The sequence below is a fragment of the Ranitomeya imitator genome, chromosome 8 (genome assembly GCF_032444005.1).
Source record: "Ranitomeya imitator isolate aRanImi1 chromosome 8, aRanImi1.pri, whole genome shotgun sequence".
NCBI lineage: Eukaryota > Metazoa > Chordata > Amphibia > Anura > Dendrobatidae > Ranitomeya > Ranitomeya imitator.
Window position 1 is genome coordinate 12,365,416 of NC_091289.1, and position 18,540 is coordinate 12,383,955.

Here is an 18,540-nt window from a genome sequence, read left to right on the forward strand (position 1 = left end):
AGTTTTTAGTGTTTTGCGCCTTATTCATCTTTATCGCGCGTTTTTTTTACTTCACTATTGTGGACGAGTTTAAGGCTATGTGCACACGCAGGAAAAGAGGTGCAGAATTTTCTGCACAAAATCCGCATCTTCTGGCAGAATCAGCAGCCGCGGATTTTGTGCAGTTTTTATGCGGAATTGATGCGGATTTTGTGCGGATTTTCAGTGGTTTTGGCCACTGCGGAATTATATCATGGAGGGGTGCAGAAACGCTGCAGATCTGCACAAAAGAAGCGACATGCACTTCTTTCAAATACGCAGCAATTCCGCACTGATGTTTCTGCACCATCTGCACAACTTTTGTTTTTTTCCATAGAATAACATTATACTGTACATCACAGTGCGGATCTGCAGCGTTTCTGCGTGGAAAAATCCGCAGCAAATCCGCATCGTGTGCACATAGCCTAAGGCTCGTCGTTTGTGGCTTTTCAAAGAGTCATGAAATGTTCTCCAGGCCCATCCACCACCCCCGGAGTGATTTTTATACACGCCTGAAATTTTGGCACAATTTTTTTGTGTCATTTTAGCAGAACATGTGACTTTTTGGCTGTTAAAAAAAAAAAAGATGCAAAACAGGAAATTTTAAAAAATTATCGAGAAATGTGATAATTTGTCCCAAGAAAAACCTCAGCGAATAACAAAATAAAAATTAAAAAAAGGAAACGCAAATGATGAATGTTTCTTTTCGGGAAGCTACTATGACAACTCTTGTGGTCTCCTGCACCATTGTGTGTCACATCTTTCCTCTATAGTAACTGTCTCCATAGCACGCTGCTCCTATATGAGGTGGGGGGAGGGCTACGTGCCAGCTTTAGGGGTCCAGCTGCCATGCGGTCCCTTCCGTGGCCCGATTGGCTTGCAGAGCATTGTGCCATTGTATGCTGGTAGTGCAGCACAGAGGAGGAGCTGTGGGCAGAGTGCTGGCAGTAGGACCATGCGGGTGAGCGGAGATCTGCAGCCAGACACTGCGCCAGCCCTGCAGGGAGGAGGTGAGGATCTGTGCAGGATACTATGTATCAGGGAGATGCAGCGAATGTATCAGTCAGTGCTGGAGGATACAGACCCCTGGGCTCCATCATTGGGTCTTGGCACAGATTAGGCGATGCCCCTGCCACCTGCCCCTATGGCCTCTTACAGCTCCTGGCCCTCCTTATCCTAGAAGATCGAGCCGGTTCTGGGAGATCTCCCTCTGTCACCCTACCAAGAACTGACCCGGCATGCACTAATGTCCAGCGCTGGCCCGCCGGTCCCAGCAGTAAATGCCCACGCCGCCACTAAACGCCCTGGTGATTTTGATGGTTCTTTCTCAACAGGAATTTGCAAGGTGACACTTTGAAGTGGGCAGTGTTCCTCAGACACCTGTAGATCTTAGACCCCCCGGTAAGGAGGAAAAAAAAAGAAGAAGCAAGCTGGCATTGAAGTGCCCTCCATCCGTGCCTGGGCTATAGGGATGTCCTCTGCTCCGAGGGTGGACATAGCACACTGACGTGATCATGCTGCGAGCCTGGCACCTCTTCTTGGGTAAGATCTGCTTCGTTCTGGCACTGACATGGCAGCGGCGGGTCGTGTCGCAGTGTCTGACACCAGGCATGCTATTTTAAAAATTCATGCAGCAAAGGGAGGGCACGTCTCACAATGGCACCTTGGGTACTGTCCAGAGGCAGCCTGCCAGCCCAGCCCTGAAATCTATATATATACAGTATATAGAGGCCATTGTGTCCCGCAGCGTCTGCCACTTTAATTAGATTGCAAGCTCTTTGGCCCGGCAGACGAGCCCGTCTGCTTTATTTGGCACACGTCTTCCTGCTTGAGAAACGCTCTCAGAAAATGTAATGAGATTAGGGATCTGTCGCGGCTGCGAGACATTCATCACACTAAACAGGCCCCCGAGGATCACATCACTAATTTAGTAATGTGTCTGCGTGACCCCGACGCGCGTCCTCCCATCAGGGGGTGTAACGCCGCTTCTGTAATTGAGAACGACTGCTTTCTTGGACGCAGATTGTAGTTGTTAGTCTTTAACCAATTACTCCCTCCAACCGCCATATATAGCACGAGCGAAGGGGGCAATCTACCTAGCGCCTCCACCATACCGCCCCCCTCCATTGTCTAAACTTGTGGTGTTGGCGGTGGTAATATTTTAGAAATACATATCGTAACGGTGGTATTAATAAGACACTGTGGCGGTATTATTTATGTACTATAAGGCTGTCATGTGGCATTATAGAACAATCCTTTATTCTTAAAGGGGTTGTCCCATAAACAATGTACATAATCTGTGTTGTAGATAAATGTATGATCCTCTGGGACCCCCAGTAATCCCAAGACTAGGGTCCTAAAGTCCCCTTGTGAATGCAGTGATGCAGAACATGCCCTCTACCACTCCATGCACACAGAGGATTTTGAGCCCCCCATTGTCAGAATTCAACATCTATTTTCTGTGATTAGGTGATAAATGTGCTTTATGGAACAACCCCTTTAATATGATTTTCCCTTTAACTACATCTTTGGATATAGTGAAATAAAAATCCATTATTCTTTATGTGACTGACAATTTGGGGTTCACACCGGGACTAAAATGCATTAGTTTGTTATCGAGTAGAATGCTGGGAGTTGTAGTTTGTCAACAGTTACATACTAGTGTCTACGGGTTCTGACCAGCCGGGTCTCTGTCCGCAGGGTTCTCCTGCTTCCTCCTGGCCGCCTGCGAGGACCCCCATACAGAAGGACTCTCCTCCACATCTCTGCTGGACGTGTCATTGTCCAATCTGGAGAGCGTGGATTCCGGCGAGCGCGGCGCTGACGGTTACCCAGATACCGACTTTCGGCACAACCTCCTCCATACACCTCAGGGCTCTGGATTTTCCAGCCAAGAGACAGAAGAAATCTCCATTTTTCAGTCACCAAAATATTTCTGGGATGATGAAGTGAAGAAATCGAATGACAGCGAAGATCAAAGCAGAAGTCAGACAGGTAAAAGCGGAGACCCCCATATCCTGCACATTGTGCCTAATGCTTAAAGGTTGAGTGACGTGTCCATCAAATGTACGGCTAGATAGGTGGGGACTGAATCTGGGAACAACTGATACCTGGGAAATGTGTGTGTGCCATGCTGAAAGCAACATATATAAAATAGAATCATTCTACATAGTTAGTAAATATACTACATTACTTTTCCTCGGGAGCTGCACTCACTATTCTGCTGGTGCAGTCACTGTGTACATACATTACATTACTGATCCTGGAGTTACCTCCTGTATTATACTCCAGAGCTGCACTCACTATTCTGCTGGTGCAGTCACTGTGTACATACATTACATTACTGATCCTGAGTTACATCCTGTATTATACTCCAGAGCTGCACTCACTATTCTGCTGGTGCAGTCACTGTGTACATACATTACATTACTGACCCTGAGTTACATCCTGTATTATACCCCAGAGCTGCACTCACTATTCAGCTGGTGGAGTGACTGTGTTAAAAAAAATAGCAAAATTGTAGGTGTAGCTTTCAAATATAATAAGAATAAGTAATGTATGTACACAGTGACTGCACCAGCAGAATAGTGAGTGCAGCTCTGGAGTATAATACAGGATGTAACTCAGGATCAGTAATGTAATGTATGTACACAGTGACTGCACCAGCAGAATAGTGAGCGCAGCTCTGGGGTATTATACAGGATGTAACTCAGGATCAGTAATGTAATGTATGTGCACAGTGACTGCACCAGCAGAATAGTCAGTGCAGCTCTGGGGTATAATACAGGATGTAACTCAGGATCAGTAATGTAATGTATGTACACAGTGACTGCACCAGCAGAATAGTGAGTGCAGCTCTGGAGTATAATACAGGATGTAACTCAGGATCAGTAATGTAATGTATGTACACAGTGACTGCACCAGCAGAATAGTGAGTGCAGCTCTGGAGTATAATACAGGAGGTAACTCAGGATCAGTAATGTAATGTATGTACACAGTGATTGCACCAGCAGAATAGTGAGTGCAGCTCTGGAGTATAATACAGGATGTAACTCAGGATCAGTAACGTAATGTATGTACACAGTGACTGCATCAACAGAATAGTGAGTGCAGCTCTGGAGTATAACACAGGATGTAACTCAGGATCAGTAACGTAATGTATGTACACAGTGACTGCACCAGCAGAATAGTGAGTGCAGCTCTGGAGTATAATACAGGATGTAACTCAGGATCAGTAATGTAATGTATGTACACCGTGACAGCACCAGCAGAATAGTGAGTGCAGCTCTGGAGTATAATACAGGATGTAACTCAGGATCAGTAATGTAATGTATGTACACAGTGACTGCACCAGCAGAATAGTGAGCGCAGCTCTGGAATATAATACAGGATGTAACTCAGGATCAGTAATGTAATGTATGTATATAGTGACTGCACCAGCAGAATAGTGAGTGCAGCTCTGGAGTATAATACAGGAGGTAACTCAGGATCAGTAATGTAATGTATGTACACAGTGACTGCACCAGCAGAATAGTGAGTGCAGCTCTGGAGTATAATACAGGATGTAACTCAGGATCAGTAATGTAATGTATGTACACAGTGACTGCACCAGCAGAATAGTGAGTGCAGCTCTGGAGTATAATACAGGAGGTAACTCAGGATCAGTAATGTAATGTATGTACACAGTGATTGCACCAGCAGAATAGTGAGTGCAGCTCTGGAGTATAATACAGGAGGTAACTCAGGATCAGTAATGTAATGTATGTACACAGTGACTGCACCAGCAGAATAGTGAGTGCAGCTCTGGAGTATAATACAGGAGGTAACTCAGGATCAGTAATGTATGTGCACAGTGACTGCACCAGCAGAATAGTGAGCGCAGCTCTGGAGGATAATTCAGAATAAGTAATTTGTGTAGAGATGTTTGTATAGTATTCATCTCGCAGTAACATTGTGTCTGGAGTGTGGGGGGCATACATTGCAGTGTGTTATATACTATGTGGGGTGGTCTGTGCTATCACATCTGCTTTTATTGGAGGTGACGTGGCTGCATGATGAGACCATTGTGTAATTCATGGTCTTCACCTCTGACTCTTTCAGTCTTGAGTAAATAATTCTCAATTACTGTTTATATAAAAAAAATCTTTCTAATGTTCTTTTTGTTTTTTATTTTTACCACTGTAAGTTCTCTGCTTGGTGTCAGTGAATAGATAAAACCTTGTTTATATCCAGAAGCCGAAAACTTTTGAACACCAAACCTTTTTCTCACTTGTTACAATTGTCTCCTGCCTAAAAAATAATCTTCAGTAAACGAAATAGTTTGGACACAAAACTAATACAATGTATCAGTGCAGGGGAAAAATGTAACAAACTATCAGGGCAGGAGATATCAGCTCAGCTCATGAATTCTTCTCTACATTGTAACAAACCCTCATCTCTGAAAGATATAAAAATGGGTTTACGCCCCTCAGATGTAAAAAATAGAAGATCATATGTTATTTCCTCCACAGATGGACCAGATACCACGCATATCTATGGTGTTAACCAAGAAGAGACCACAGATCGCAGCAGCAGTTTACCTAAAGAAATCGTGGAAACGTCTACAACGTTGTGGTCTACGGACATCGATGGGTCCTCCAAACTATCATCTCCAAGCACCAAGATCCCAGAAGAAGAAAACACCATCAAAGCAACAGCCCAGAATGCGAGGATAGCACCATTTCCAAATATCGAGGATAGGACACTTTCCAAGCTGGTGGTCTCTACTACTGTGCACCCAACGGCCAAACCTTCCAGGAAGAACAGGAAACATTCATGGTCCAAAAACCATCATGGAAACCACAACCACGAGTCAAACACCCGGCCTGGACCTCCAGCTGATTCACGGGGGCTTCCAGCAGGACATTCCCGTCACGGACCTGGATATCATGAAGATGAAGGCCAAGCAACCCAGTCATTGCATATTGTCAGTGAAGAAGGGAAAATTAGGTTCTCTACCCAACGAGATGAATATTTGACCAAGGCAGTGGTCCCCAGCGAGGTATCGGTGGCGTCACATCAGGTTCGGCCGGGCAGTGAACGCTCTATTGTTTCTTGAGCACTGGAATCACAGTTGTAGGATTTGGGGTACAGTGAGTGATGACGAGCCATAATGTTCACTGGGCCATAAAAGCTAAATATATTGTTAAATGTCATTCTCAGATCAGATCTCAAGTCTGAGGTCCGGCTAGCCCACCAGAGGGAGGACCTTCTGGAGATACCAGGTCCTCAGTAATAGTGCAGAGCTGGGGGTTACTTCCTAAATATTCCTTATAGTTCCATGTTTGCAGCGCTGGTCTTACCATACTGTCTGGTGTGTGAGCTCCTTTAAGGTGTTACCGCACTTCTTTATTTTCGAGGACTTGTTACATTTACCATTTTTATTTCCAGGTAATCTGCAAGGATTGGATTAATCTGGCCGGAAAGAACTATGTTATACTGAACATGTCGGATGATATTGACTGCGTGAGTACCGTGTAGTTTTCCGAAACGTCATCATTCTTATTCTGAACCCGGAGCTGAACGCGGCCTGATGCTTGCAGTGAACAAGGGGGTCTTTAGGGTCCTCGGCTTCAGCCCCAAAATCAGTATTTAAAAGGGTTTTCCAACTTCATAAAATAACCTGTTTCCTGGCTGCAATTTCTTAAAATAAAAAAAAAAATAATAAAAAAAAAAAAGAGCTTTGCTCACCCTCCCCAGGTCCAGGGCTGAGACTGCGCTACTGCTCCCAGTATACGTGATTGTGAGCTCAGCGGCTCTGCCCGAGTTGACGGCACAATGCCGCTCAGAGCCGCCAAGCTCACTGATTGACTGCAGCGCTTTTGTCGTGATGTCAGCGCTGCAGACAATAACAGGCACCGGGAACAGCGGGGAGCCTCAACGTTGGACCTGGAGAGGGTGAGTTGAGAATAGTTTTGTTTTTTTTTTCATTTTTAAACAAACTGCAGGTGAAGGACGTGAGTTTTCTGAAAGTGGAAAACCCCTTTAAATAGTACTCCGACTGTACTAAAGTGGTTGGTAAAGGAACGGTCGCTTCCAGCCTTTACTGAGGTAAGCATTGGCCGCCATTATTCCCCATTAAATGGCTTTATCGTTGTATTTTAATGCAATGGACTTGGATAAAGACGATGTCCAATATTTACATTTCCTGCAGGGGTGGTACTATAACTCCCAGCATGTTTTGATAGATCGCTCCACAGGATGCGTTTCCTCCAGAGACCAGTGGTGGCGGCTTTACACCACTCCATCCAACGCTCGACATTGTGCTTGGTGATGTACGGCTCATAAACTCACGCCACGAAGCTTTTGGCCTCCATTGGGCCGGTATACCTTTCCATTCAGCTGTTTCAAGCAGCGTGGTTGCAGTAGACATTTTTTTTTTTTTTTTTACATGGGGGCCTGTGGACGACATACGCACAACAGGTAGCGTGAGCGGCCCACCAGGATACGTTTATCACAAAACCCCCAATTATTATCTGCGGTGAGCGATCGCCTCCATAGCTGGCAAGGAATTTGTGTCAGCTTTTGCCTCCAAATTGTATTGTTGGAGCGCAGGCCGGAGCCTGCCCTGAGATTTAGCCGTCTCCATGACAACTGTCGACTGTCTTTATTAACCATCTCCAGGGTTTCTGTGTTACTATGGCAACAGTAGCTGGGATTAGACGGCCTTCCTGGCAGGCGGGAGGAATGTGGAAGCGTTCGGTGACCTTTCTGTACCAGCAGAGCGTCGCGGGGTACACGAGGAGGCCATCATTATTGGCCACAGCCTTCATTCACAGGCGGCCACGGTCTGATATGTTACGTTTTACCGCTGCGGGGATGAGCATCTTATTGTTCACGATCCATCATTTACATAGTTTTATCCATGTATCGTACACAGTATGTGACCCCCTCCCCAAGACCGTATCCATAGTATCCGCAGGACATGGTATACATGGCCGCTATTATGGAGCCGGGCTCACTGTTCTGCAATGGTCCACTCATTTGTAAGGACTTTCCAGCAATTTCAGCTAAGGTTTAATGTACCTGGCTGATAACCCGGACTTTAGTGCTAAACCTGAATTTATGTCAATGGAAATGAACTAGATCAGTGGTCCCCAACTCCAGGCCTCGAGGGCCACCAACAGTGCAGGTTTTCAGGATTTCCTTAGTATTGCACAGGGGTTGGAATCCAACATTGGACAGCAACATTGGACAGAGAGGATTCAGGAACGGTGTAGCAGAGCCGGGAGACGTGACAGAAACATTGGACAGAGAGGATTCAGGAATGATGTAGCAGAGCCGGTACAGAAACATTGGACAGAGAGGATTCAGGAATGATGTAGCAGAGCCGGTACAGAAACATTGGACAGAGAGGATTCAGGAACGGTGTAGCAGAACCAGGAGATGGGACAGAAATATTGGAGAGAAAGGATTCAGGAGCGATGTAGCAGAGCCGGGACAGAAACATTGGACAGAGAGGATTCAGGAACGATGTAGCAGAGCCGGAACAGAAACATTGGACAGAGAGGATTCAGGAACGATGTAGCAGAGCCGGGACAGAAACATTGGACAGAGAGGATTCAGGAACGGTGTAGCAGAACCAGGAGATGGGACAGAAACATTGGGCAGAGAGGATTCAGGAGCGATGTAGCAGAGCCGGGACAGAAACATTGGACAGAGAGGATTCAGGAACGGTGTAGCAGAGCCGGGAGACGTGACAGAAACATTGGACAGAGAGGATTCAGGAATGATGTAGCAGAGCCGGTACAGAAACATTGGACAGAGAGGATTCAGGAATGATGTAGCAGAGCCGGTACAGAAACATTGGACAGAGAGGATTCAGGAACGGTGTAGCAGAACCAGGAGATGGGACAGAAATATTGGAGAGAAAGGATTCAGGAGCGATGTAGCAGAGCCGGGACAGAAACATTGGACAGAGAGGATTCAGGAGCGATGTAGCAGAGACGGGACAGAAACATTGGACAGAGAGGATTCAGGAACGGTGTAGCAGAGCTGGGAGACAGGACAGAAACATTGGACAGAGAGGATTCAGGAACGGTGTAGCAGAGCCGGGACAGAAACATTGAACAGAGAGGATTCAGGAATGATGTAGCAGAGCCGGGAGACGGGACAGAAACATTGGACAGAGAGGATTCAGGAATGATGTAGCAGAGCCGGGAGACAGGACAGAAGCATTAGACAGAGAGGATTCAGGAACGGTGTAGCAGAGCCGGGACAGAAACATTGGACAGAGAGGATTCAGGAACGGTGTAGCAGAGCCGGGAGACGGGACAGAAACATTGGACAGAGAGGATTCAGGAACGGTGTAGCAGAGCCGGGAGACGGGACAGAAACATTGGACAGAGAGGATTCAGGAATGATGTAGCAGAGCCGGGACAGAAACATTGGACAGAGAGGATTCAGGAACGGTGTAGCAGAGCCGGGACAGAAACATTGGACAGAGAGGATTCAGGAATGGTGTAGCAGAGCCGGGACAGAAACATTGGACAGAGAGGATTCAGGAATGATGTAGCAGAGCCGGGAGACGGGACAGAAACATTGGACAGAGAGGATTCAGGAATGATGTAGCAGAGCCGGGAGACGCGACAGAAGCATTAGACAGAGAGGATTCAGGAATGATGTAGCAGAGCCGGGAGACGGGACAGAAACATTGGACAGAGAGGGTTCAGTAACGATGTAGCAGAGCCGGGATAGAAACATTGGACAGAGAGGATTCAGGAATGGTGTAGCAGAGCCGGGACAGAAACATTGGACAGAGAGGATTCAGGAACGATGTAGCAGAGCCGGGACAGAAACATTGGACAGAGAGGATTCAGGAACGATGTAGCAGAGCTGAGAGATGGGACAGAAACATTGGACAGAGAGGATTCAGGAACGGTGTAGCAGAACCAGGAGATGGGACAGAAATATTGGAGGGAAAGGATTTAGGAGCGAAGTAGCAGAGCCGGGACAGAAACATTGGACAGAGAGGATTCAGGAACGATGTAGCAGAGCCGGGATAGAAACATTGGACAGAGAGGATTCAGGAACAGTGTAGCAGAGCCAGGAGATGGGACAGAAACATTGGACAGAGAGGATTCAGGAACGATGTAGCAGAGCCGGGATAGAAACATTGGACAGAGAGGATTCAGGAACGATGTAGCAGAGCCGGGATAGAAACATTGGACAGAGAGGATTCAGGAACAGTGTAGCAGAGCCAGGAGATGGGACAGAAACATTGGACAGAGAGGATTCAGGAACGATGTAGCAGAGCCGGGATAGAAACATTGGACAGAGAGGATTCAGGAACGATGTAGCAGAGCCGGGATAGAAACATTGGACAGAGAGGATTCAGGAACGATGTAGCAGAGCCAGGAGACGGGACAGAAGCATTGGACAGAGGATTCTGCAATGAAGTAGCAGAGCTGGGAGATAGGACAGAATTAGAGGACAGAGAGCCCGCTTCCTGCCTCATATACTCTCTGCACTCCCTCCATTCAGACAGATCGGTTTGGATCTAGTTACGACTACTGGTAAAAACTCCAGGTGTTATAACTTTCTTCAGTACAGACAGGAGATGGAGGGGCATGGAGAGAAAACATCCTGCGGCCCCCGACACACGAGGTCTGTCTCCCCACTGGATGCCCACCGTGGTTTTTGCAGTGAACGATATCTGGAATACTAATTATTTTTTTCATTTAATGGGTTTAATAAGCGGTAATGGAGGATTGACGTACAAACGCTGCATCACCTAACTGCGGTATTATTTTTATAGGAAGAGTTCAGATGGCAGAGGGGGCAACATCTACTGTCGCTGCTGGAGGGGGCACTAGCATGGAAAACGGACCCGCCTCAGAGGGACTGGGTGGTCTTCCTGAGCAAACCTAACGAAAACGATAATCACCTGCTAATGACAATCACAGACGAGGAGCGTAAGTCTCGGCCTCACGAAGCCGTACAAGGCGCATACTGGGGGGCTATAGATAAAAGCGGGCACCAATGTGCAGGAAGAGTGGTGCAGAGTCACTATTAAAGGGGTATGCCCTTCTCATACACTTGATTGCCTATCATTAGGCTATGCCATCACTTTATGGTCATCTGGGGTCTGAGCTCTGAGACCCCCACTGATCCTGACGTATCAATCAGGGGTATAGCATTCATTAAGATCAGTGGGGGGCAATACTGTCAGACCCCCACGATTATAAACTGATGGTATATCCAACATTGTCACCGTTCTATGAGATTGGATATATCCCTTTAAATCAGACCAGTCAGGAAAAGTTGCGCTTGTGAAAACTACAACAACCAGCAGTCACTGGCTGTCAGGACTTGTTGAGAGTTGTAGTTCCACAATAACTGCAGAGCTGCACCTTGCCGATCCCTGGTCTAGAGCAATCCTCTGTGAGCTAAAAATCATCCCTCTCTGGTCCTGATACTCTGCTACAATGTATCAGCGCAGATATAATGCATCAGTCTGTGTCTGCAGTGGATACAAATGTAGCAAACACTCAGCTGTGAGAAGTATTAGGTCATAGGTCATTACAAAGACCCCTAACATTTGCATCCAGCTAATCCCATTATCTGCTGTGCACAGGTGTGGTTCCTGTAAAAGACGTCTTCACGGCACTTGGAGACATAAAGAGGAGTCTTGCAGAGGTTAGTAGTCCATACTCAGGGGTAAACCTAGCCTCTCTGCTGCCTGAGGCGAACTGCAAAACGGCAGCAGAGAGGCTGTACGAGTCCGACTCCCAGCAATGTGTGTGTCCCAGCAGGTCAGGAGACTGGGCACCTCTGCACCTCAGCCCGTGTAAGTAACAGTCACCTGCCGGGCACGCCTCACATTAGGTTGTTGTGACACTGCACTGTCGGCAAGTGTCAGAGCAGGGATTACAGGGAGAGTTGGCACCACATGTTCTGACTGCCGCTCTGCCGCCCCCTGTCTTTAAGGATGCTCTGCCGCCTGAGGCAAAGTATTCAACTTGCTTCATGATAGCAGCACCCCTGTCCATACTATATATTTATATACACATTATATTATATAAATACCGTATATCCATTTCTTAATAGATCTTTGTAGTGGCTTCTGTGATACAGCGCTCCAAACTCCCTGCACAGACATGATAACATTGTCTGCCCGCGGTCACCACTAGGTGGAGCCCAATGTATATGGCTGTATACAGCTCCCATTGATCGCAATAATACATTTATCTTCAGTCTCCAAGATAGAACTAGTTAATGTCAAGTACAAAAAAATCATCACATGTAATATTACCCGATGTCCAGTAGAGGGCAGTCAGCTCTCTGCACACATTTCAAGCAGCAGAACGCAGCGTATGGCGATTTACAATGGCTTGTGAAAGTAATAACGATAATTTTATTTCTATAGCGCCGACATATTCCGCAGCACTTTACAGGAACTTGTACAGACAATAGACATTACAGACTAAACATCACTCAGATATCAAAAGGAGTGAGGGCCCTGTCCGCAAGCTGCAATCTACTCACCACCTTGTCATTTTTTGTGTTTTGCTCGCTCAAAACCTGGAATTTCACTGCTTTTTTTAGGGTTTGCATCAGTTCATGTACAGAACACGCCGACAACTGTGAACATTGGTTTTTCTTTTTATTGTGAAGCAAACAACAAATAAGACAAACTAACTGAAAACTTCAGTGTGCATAACTATTCACCCCCCTAAAGTCAGTACTTTGTAGAGCCTCCTTTTTCAGCAATTACAGCTGTAAGTCGCTTTGGATAAGTCACTATGAACTTTCCACATCTTGCCACTGGGATTTTTGTCCATTCCTCAAAGCAAAACTGCTCCAGCGCCTTCATGTTAGATGTTTCCTCTGGTGAACAGCGATCTTCATGTCTGAGTCCACAGATTCTCCATTGGAGTAAGGTCCGGGCTGTGGCTGTTTCCCCTTACACCACTCGAGTGTTGCTCTAGCAGTGTACTTTGGGTCACTGTCTTGTTGGAGTATGAACCTCCGCCCCAGTCTCAAATCACTGACAGACTGAGACTGGTTTTACTCAAGAATATTCCTGTATTTTGCACCATCCCCTTGTCTCAGATGATTTTATCTGCCCCTGTTGCCAAAAAGCATCTCCAGAGCATGATGCTACGACCACCATGTTTCACTGTGGGGATGGTGTTCTTGGGATCAGGAGCTATGCTGGCTTGGCGCCGCGTCAGACACAGCGTTTACCTTGGTGGCCAAAAAGTTCAATTTTGGGGAGTCTCCCATAAGTCTTTTGACAAACTGAAAATGAGCCTTACAATTTTTTTTGTGTAAGTAAAGGCTTTTTTCTGCCCACTCTTCCATAAAGGTCACCTCTATGGAGTGTACGGCTTATTGTGGTCGTATGGACAGATACTCTAGTCTCTGCTTGGGAACTCTGCACCTCCTTCAGGGTCACCTTTGGTCTTTGTGCTGTCTCTCTCATTAATGCCTGGGCTGACCGGGTGGGCGTCCTCTCTTGGCAGGTTTGTTGTGGTGCCATGTTTTATGTTTTTTTTTTTTTTTAATTCAGGACAATGGATTTGTTGGTGTTTGGGGGATCGTCACAGATTGGGAAATTTTCTTATATTGCAACCCTGACTAGTACTTCTCTACAACTTTGCCCCTGACTTGTTTGGAGATCTCCTTGGTCTTCATGGTGTTGTTTTGAGATCTCATTGGTCTTCATGGTGTTTGGAGATGTCCTTGGTCTTCATGGTGTTGTTTTGAGATCTCCTTGGTCTTCATGGTGTTTGGAGATGTCCTTGGTCTTCATGGTGTTGTTTTGAGATCTCCTTAGTCTTCATGGTGTTGTTTGCCGATCTCCTTGGTCTTCAAGGTGTTATTTGGAGATCTCCTTGGTCTTCATGGTGTTGTTTGGAAATCTCCTCGGTCTTCATGGTGTTTTTTGGAGATCTCATTGGTCTTCATGGTGTTGTTTGGAGATCTCCTCGGTCTTCATGGTGTTTTTTGGAGATCTCCTTAGTCTTCATGGTGTTGTTTGGTGATCTCCTTGGTCTTCATGGTGTTGTTTGGAGATCTCATTGGTCTTCATGGTGTTGTTTGGAGATCTCCATGGTGTTGTTTGGAGATCTCCTTGGTCTTTATGGTGTTTGGAGATCTCCTCGGTTTTTATTGTGTTTGGAGATCTCCTCGGTCTTCATGGTGTTGTTTGGAGATCTCCTTGGGCTTCATGGTGTTTGGAGATGTCCTTGGTCTTCATGGTGTTGTTTGGAGATCTCATTGGTCTTCATGGTGTTGTTTGGAGATCTCCATGGTGTTGTTTGGAGATCTCCTTGGTCTTTATGGTGTTTGGAGATCTCCTCGGTATTTATTGTGTTTGGAGATCTCCTCGGTCTTCATGGTGTTGTTTGGTGATCTCCTTGGTCTTCATGGTGTTGTTTGGAGATCTCCTTGGTGTTCATGGTGTTGTTTGGAGATCTCCATGGTGTTGTTTGGAGATCTCCATGGTGTTGTTTGGAGTTCTCCTTGGTCTTTTTTGTGTTTGGAGATCTCCTCGGTCTTCATGGTGTCTGATTAGCGGAGCCTCTTATTAATGATGTTGCAGCCTCTGTGGCCTTTCAGAGATGGTAAAGTGCATATACTGACAGACATGTGACACTTAGATTGCACACTGGTGAACGTCCTGTCACTAAGCATTGGAATTATGAAGGTAATTGCTTGCACCACAAAGTTTTAGGGGCTTCATAGCAAAAGGGGTGAACATATATGCACATGCCAATTTTTAGTTATTTGATTCCATGAATTTAATTTACGTTTAGATTTTTCTCACTTCCCCAGTTTAGACTATTTAGTGCTGATGCATCACACACAAATCAGATTACAAAAATATTTAAACACAGGTGGTAGTATAACAAAATAAAAAAAAGCCAAGGGGGTGAATACATTCACATGTCACTGTATTATACACAGCAAAGTAATGGACACATCTGAACCTTTCCATACATGCAACTATTAAGATAAACGATCATAGTAAAAAAATAATGTTACCGTATTACGGAACATTGTGTGTCTGCGGCATTATATAATACTGATGTAACTTCAAGATGAACAAACAACAGAAATAAAATAATCAACTGTTCTCACTATTCTACAGATTGGTATTGAGAGTTACTCCAGCACCGCGAGCTGTCAGTCCCGGCCCAGCCCTCCCCGCAGCGATTACGGCAAACTCTTCATTGTTTTGGTCATTATCGGATCCATTTGTGTTATGATCATCATTGCAGGACTCATATATATCTGCTGGCAGAAACGACTACCAAAACTGAAAAATATGGTGAGAAAAGCAGAGAACATAACGAGAAACTTATAGAATAATGGTCCTTAGTAGTGATGAGCGATGTACTCGTTGCTCGGGTTTTCCAGAGCACGCTCTGGTGGTCTCCGACTAATTGTTGGTGCTCGGAGATTAAGTTTTCATTGCAGCAGCTGAATGATTTACAGCTACTAGCCAGGCTAAGTGCATGTGGGGGTTGCCTGGTTGCTAGGGAATCCCCACATGTAATCAAGCAGGCTAGTAGCTGTAAATCATTCAGCTGCTGCAATTAAAACTTAATCTCCGAGCACCAACAAATAGTCGGAGACCACCCGAGCGTGCTCTGGAAAACCCGAGCAATGAGTACACTCACTCATCACTAGTCCTTATATTCTTGTACATAGGGGCAGTATTATAGTAGTTATATTCGTGTACATAGGAGCAGTATTATAGTAGTTATATTCTTGTACATAGGGGCAGTATTATAGTAGTTATATTCTTGTACATAGGATCAGTATTATAGTAGTTATATTCTTGTATATAGGAGCAGTATTATAATAGTTATATTCTTGTACATAGGGGCAGTATTATAGTAGTTATATTCTTGTACATAGGGGCAGTATTATAGTAGTTATATTCTTGTACATAGGGAGCAGTATTATAGTAGTTATATTCTTGTATATAGAGGGCAGTATTATAGTAGTTATATTCTTGTACATAGGGGCAGTATTATAGTAGTTATATTCTTGTACATAGGAGCAGTATTATAGTAGTTATATTCTTGTATATAGAGGGCAGTATTATAATAGTTATATTCTTGTACATAGGGGCAGTATTATAGTAGTTATATTCTTGTACATAGTGGGCAGTATTATAGTAGTTATATTTTTGTATATAGGATCAGTATTATAGTAGTTATATTCTTGTACATAGGATCAGTATTATAGTAGTTATATTCTTGTACATAGTGGGCAGTATTATAGTAGTTATATTCTTGTACATAGGATCAGTATTATAGTAGTTATATTCTTGTACACAGAGGCAGTAATATAGTAGTTATATTCTCGTACATAGGAGCAGTATTATAGTAGTTATATGCTTGTATATAGGAGCAGTATTATAGTAGTTATGTTTTTGTGTGTTGAGTGTTTTGCCTGTTGCTGACACATCCTCTGTTGTTTTTGCTATCAGGAGCTGCATTTTGTGGAGAACGGCTGCCACGATAACCCTACCCTGGACGTGGCTATGGACGGCCAATCCGAAATGCAGGAAAAGAAGACAAGCCTTAATGGCGGCACCTCTCTCCGGGCTGACGGCTGGGAGACATTGATCAACAAGACAAGCAAAGACGAGACGGACCCCATGGAAGAAGACACTCACCTGTAGAGACTAATGGGGCAGATCCCGGGGGTGAAGCTGAACTCTTGTTTGTTTGTTTTTTTATTGTTGGGCACGTGGGGTTCTAAATGTTTTCGGTCACTTTCCTGTAAGTAGTTGGGTTGACACTTTGGATTGTTGGCCTGTAGCAGCACAGTATTGTTAGCACACGGTATCGATCGCTGGTGCCCGCACTCTCCGTCGCCCTCCGGCCGCTCTCCAGTTTACAACGATCGATATGATTGCACTTTATTCTTCCAAAGATGATATTAGGAGACACTTTCCGGTGCAAATCTTACCTGCCGGTGCATTCCAGGTCGGCCTCAGCCGTACAGAGTATTGTCGTATTTTTATTTTTCTGCGTGTCGTGATGTAGGACCAGAATTTGTCGCCTCCTCCACTCGTCCGCTTCCCCATCCCACCCGCATGCATTGTGGATCCTGACAGCTTGACACAATAACAAAAAAAAAAAAACAAATAAAAAATCTAATTAAAAAATATCTTTGATCCAATGAATAAAACAAAATGCGATGGAATATTTCATAAAATGTGGATATCTAAAAACATCAATATACACTGAATATATCCTGTTATATGTGCGCCCGGTATAGGAAAGTACTGAAGAAAATGACAGATCTTTGGAATCAGAAGGTGTTTCTATGAGATTAGATGGAACTATATTTTTTTTTTTTAATAAGAACAGCTCCACCATCATGAATGTGGCTGTGTTTGGTATTGCAGCTGCAGTAATACCCGACATGACCTGAAAAGAACGGTGGCGCTCTCTTGAGCAGAAGACCGCTATATTTTGCTAAGTTCATAGAACTCCTTTCCTTCCAGTGTAAAATATGCTCCAGTATTTAGAAATATAGAAATGTGATTATATAAGGGAGACAAGATTGTGTATCCAGAGGCCGGGACCCGAGACACGGCCTGAAAAAAAAAGATCTTATAGAGCTCCAATGCTTTACATCAATCCGCGTTTCAGAAGGAATAACTGGATGTGACAAGGATCATCTTACTCCTGAGTCCACCATGATTGTCCACGTATCACTCCGGATAAATTATTATTACACACATCCAAAATATATATCATTGTAATGGTCCAACACCTGCTGTCAAAACCATGTCCCACCCAACACCCGGACCCTCCAACGTTCCGCTCAACCGGACCAACATCATTATAAAACCAAAACTGGAACTACAATAGTACTTACAGAAGTTGTAGTTACATTCTTGCACATGAGCAGTATTATAGTAATTATATTCTTGTATATAGGGGCAGTATTATAGTAATTATATTCTTGTATATAGGGGCAGTATTATAGTAATTATATTCTTGTACATAGGGAGAAGTATTATAGTAGTTATATTCTTGTACATAGGGGCAGTATTATAGTAGTTATATTCTTGTACATAAGAGCAGTATTATAGTAGTTATATTCTTGTATATAGGGGCAGTATTATAGTAGTTATATTCTTGTACATAGGGGCAGTATTATAGTAGTTATATTCTTGTACATAGGGAGAAGTATTATAGTAGTTATATTCTTGTACATAGGGGCAGTATTATAGTAGTTATATTCTTGTACATAAGAGCAGTATTATAGTAGTTATATTCTTGTATATAGGGGCAGTATTATAGTAGTTATATTCTTGTATATAGGGGCAGTATTATAGTAATTATATTCTTGTATATAGGGGCAATATTATAGTAGTTATATTCTTGTACATAGGGGGCAGTATTATAGTAGTTATATTCTTGTACATAGGGGCAGTATTATAGTAGTTATATTCTTGTACATAGGGGCAGTATTATAGTAGTTATATTCTTGTACATAGGGGCAGTA

At 44.4% G+C, this 18,540-nt stretch overlaps 1 protein-coding gene across 4 annotated transcripts; it reads left to right on the forward strand.

Moving 5' to 3' along the window:
• Nucleotides 1–827: 827 nt before the first annotated feature.
• On the forward strand, nucleotides 828–17,190 carry PODXL2 (podocalyxin like 2). 4 transcript variants are annotated; one of them, XM_069736296.1, is made up of 9 exons: nucleotides 828–1,028; nucleotides 1,353–1,560; nucleotides 2,719–3,012; nucleotides 5,529–6,079; nucleotides 6,448–6,522; nucleotides 10,814–10,970; nucleotides 11,633–11,694; nucleotides 15,155–15,334; nucleotides 16,505–17,190. In XM_069736296.1, exons 2-9 carry the CDS (start codon nucleotides 1,533–1,535, stop codon nucleotides 16,697–16,699), a joined length of 1,542 nt encoding a protein of 513 aa, XP_069592397.1. In that variant the 5' UTR covers nucleotides 828–1,028; nucleotides 1,353–1,532; the 3' UTR covers nucleotides 16,700–17,190. The 4 variants fall into 4 exon arrangements, with proteins under 4 accessions (XP_069592397.1, XP_069592399.1, XP_069592396.1 ...); XM_069736298.1 differs by having other exon boundaries at nucleotides 882–1,028; nucleotides 5,529–6,058; XM_069736295.1 differs by lacking the exon at nucleotides 828–1,028 and having other exon boundaries at nucleotides 1,031–1,560.
• Nucleotides 17,191–18,540: the final 1,350 nt, after the last annotated feature.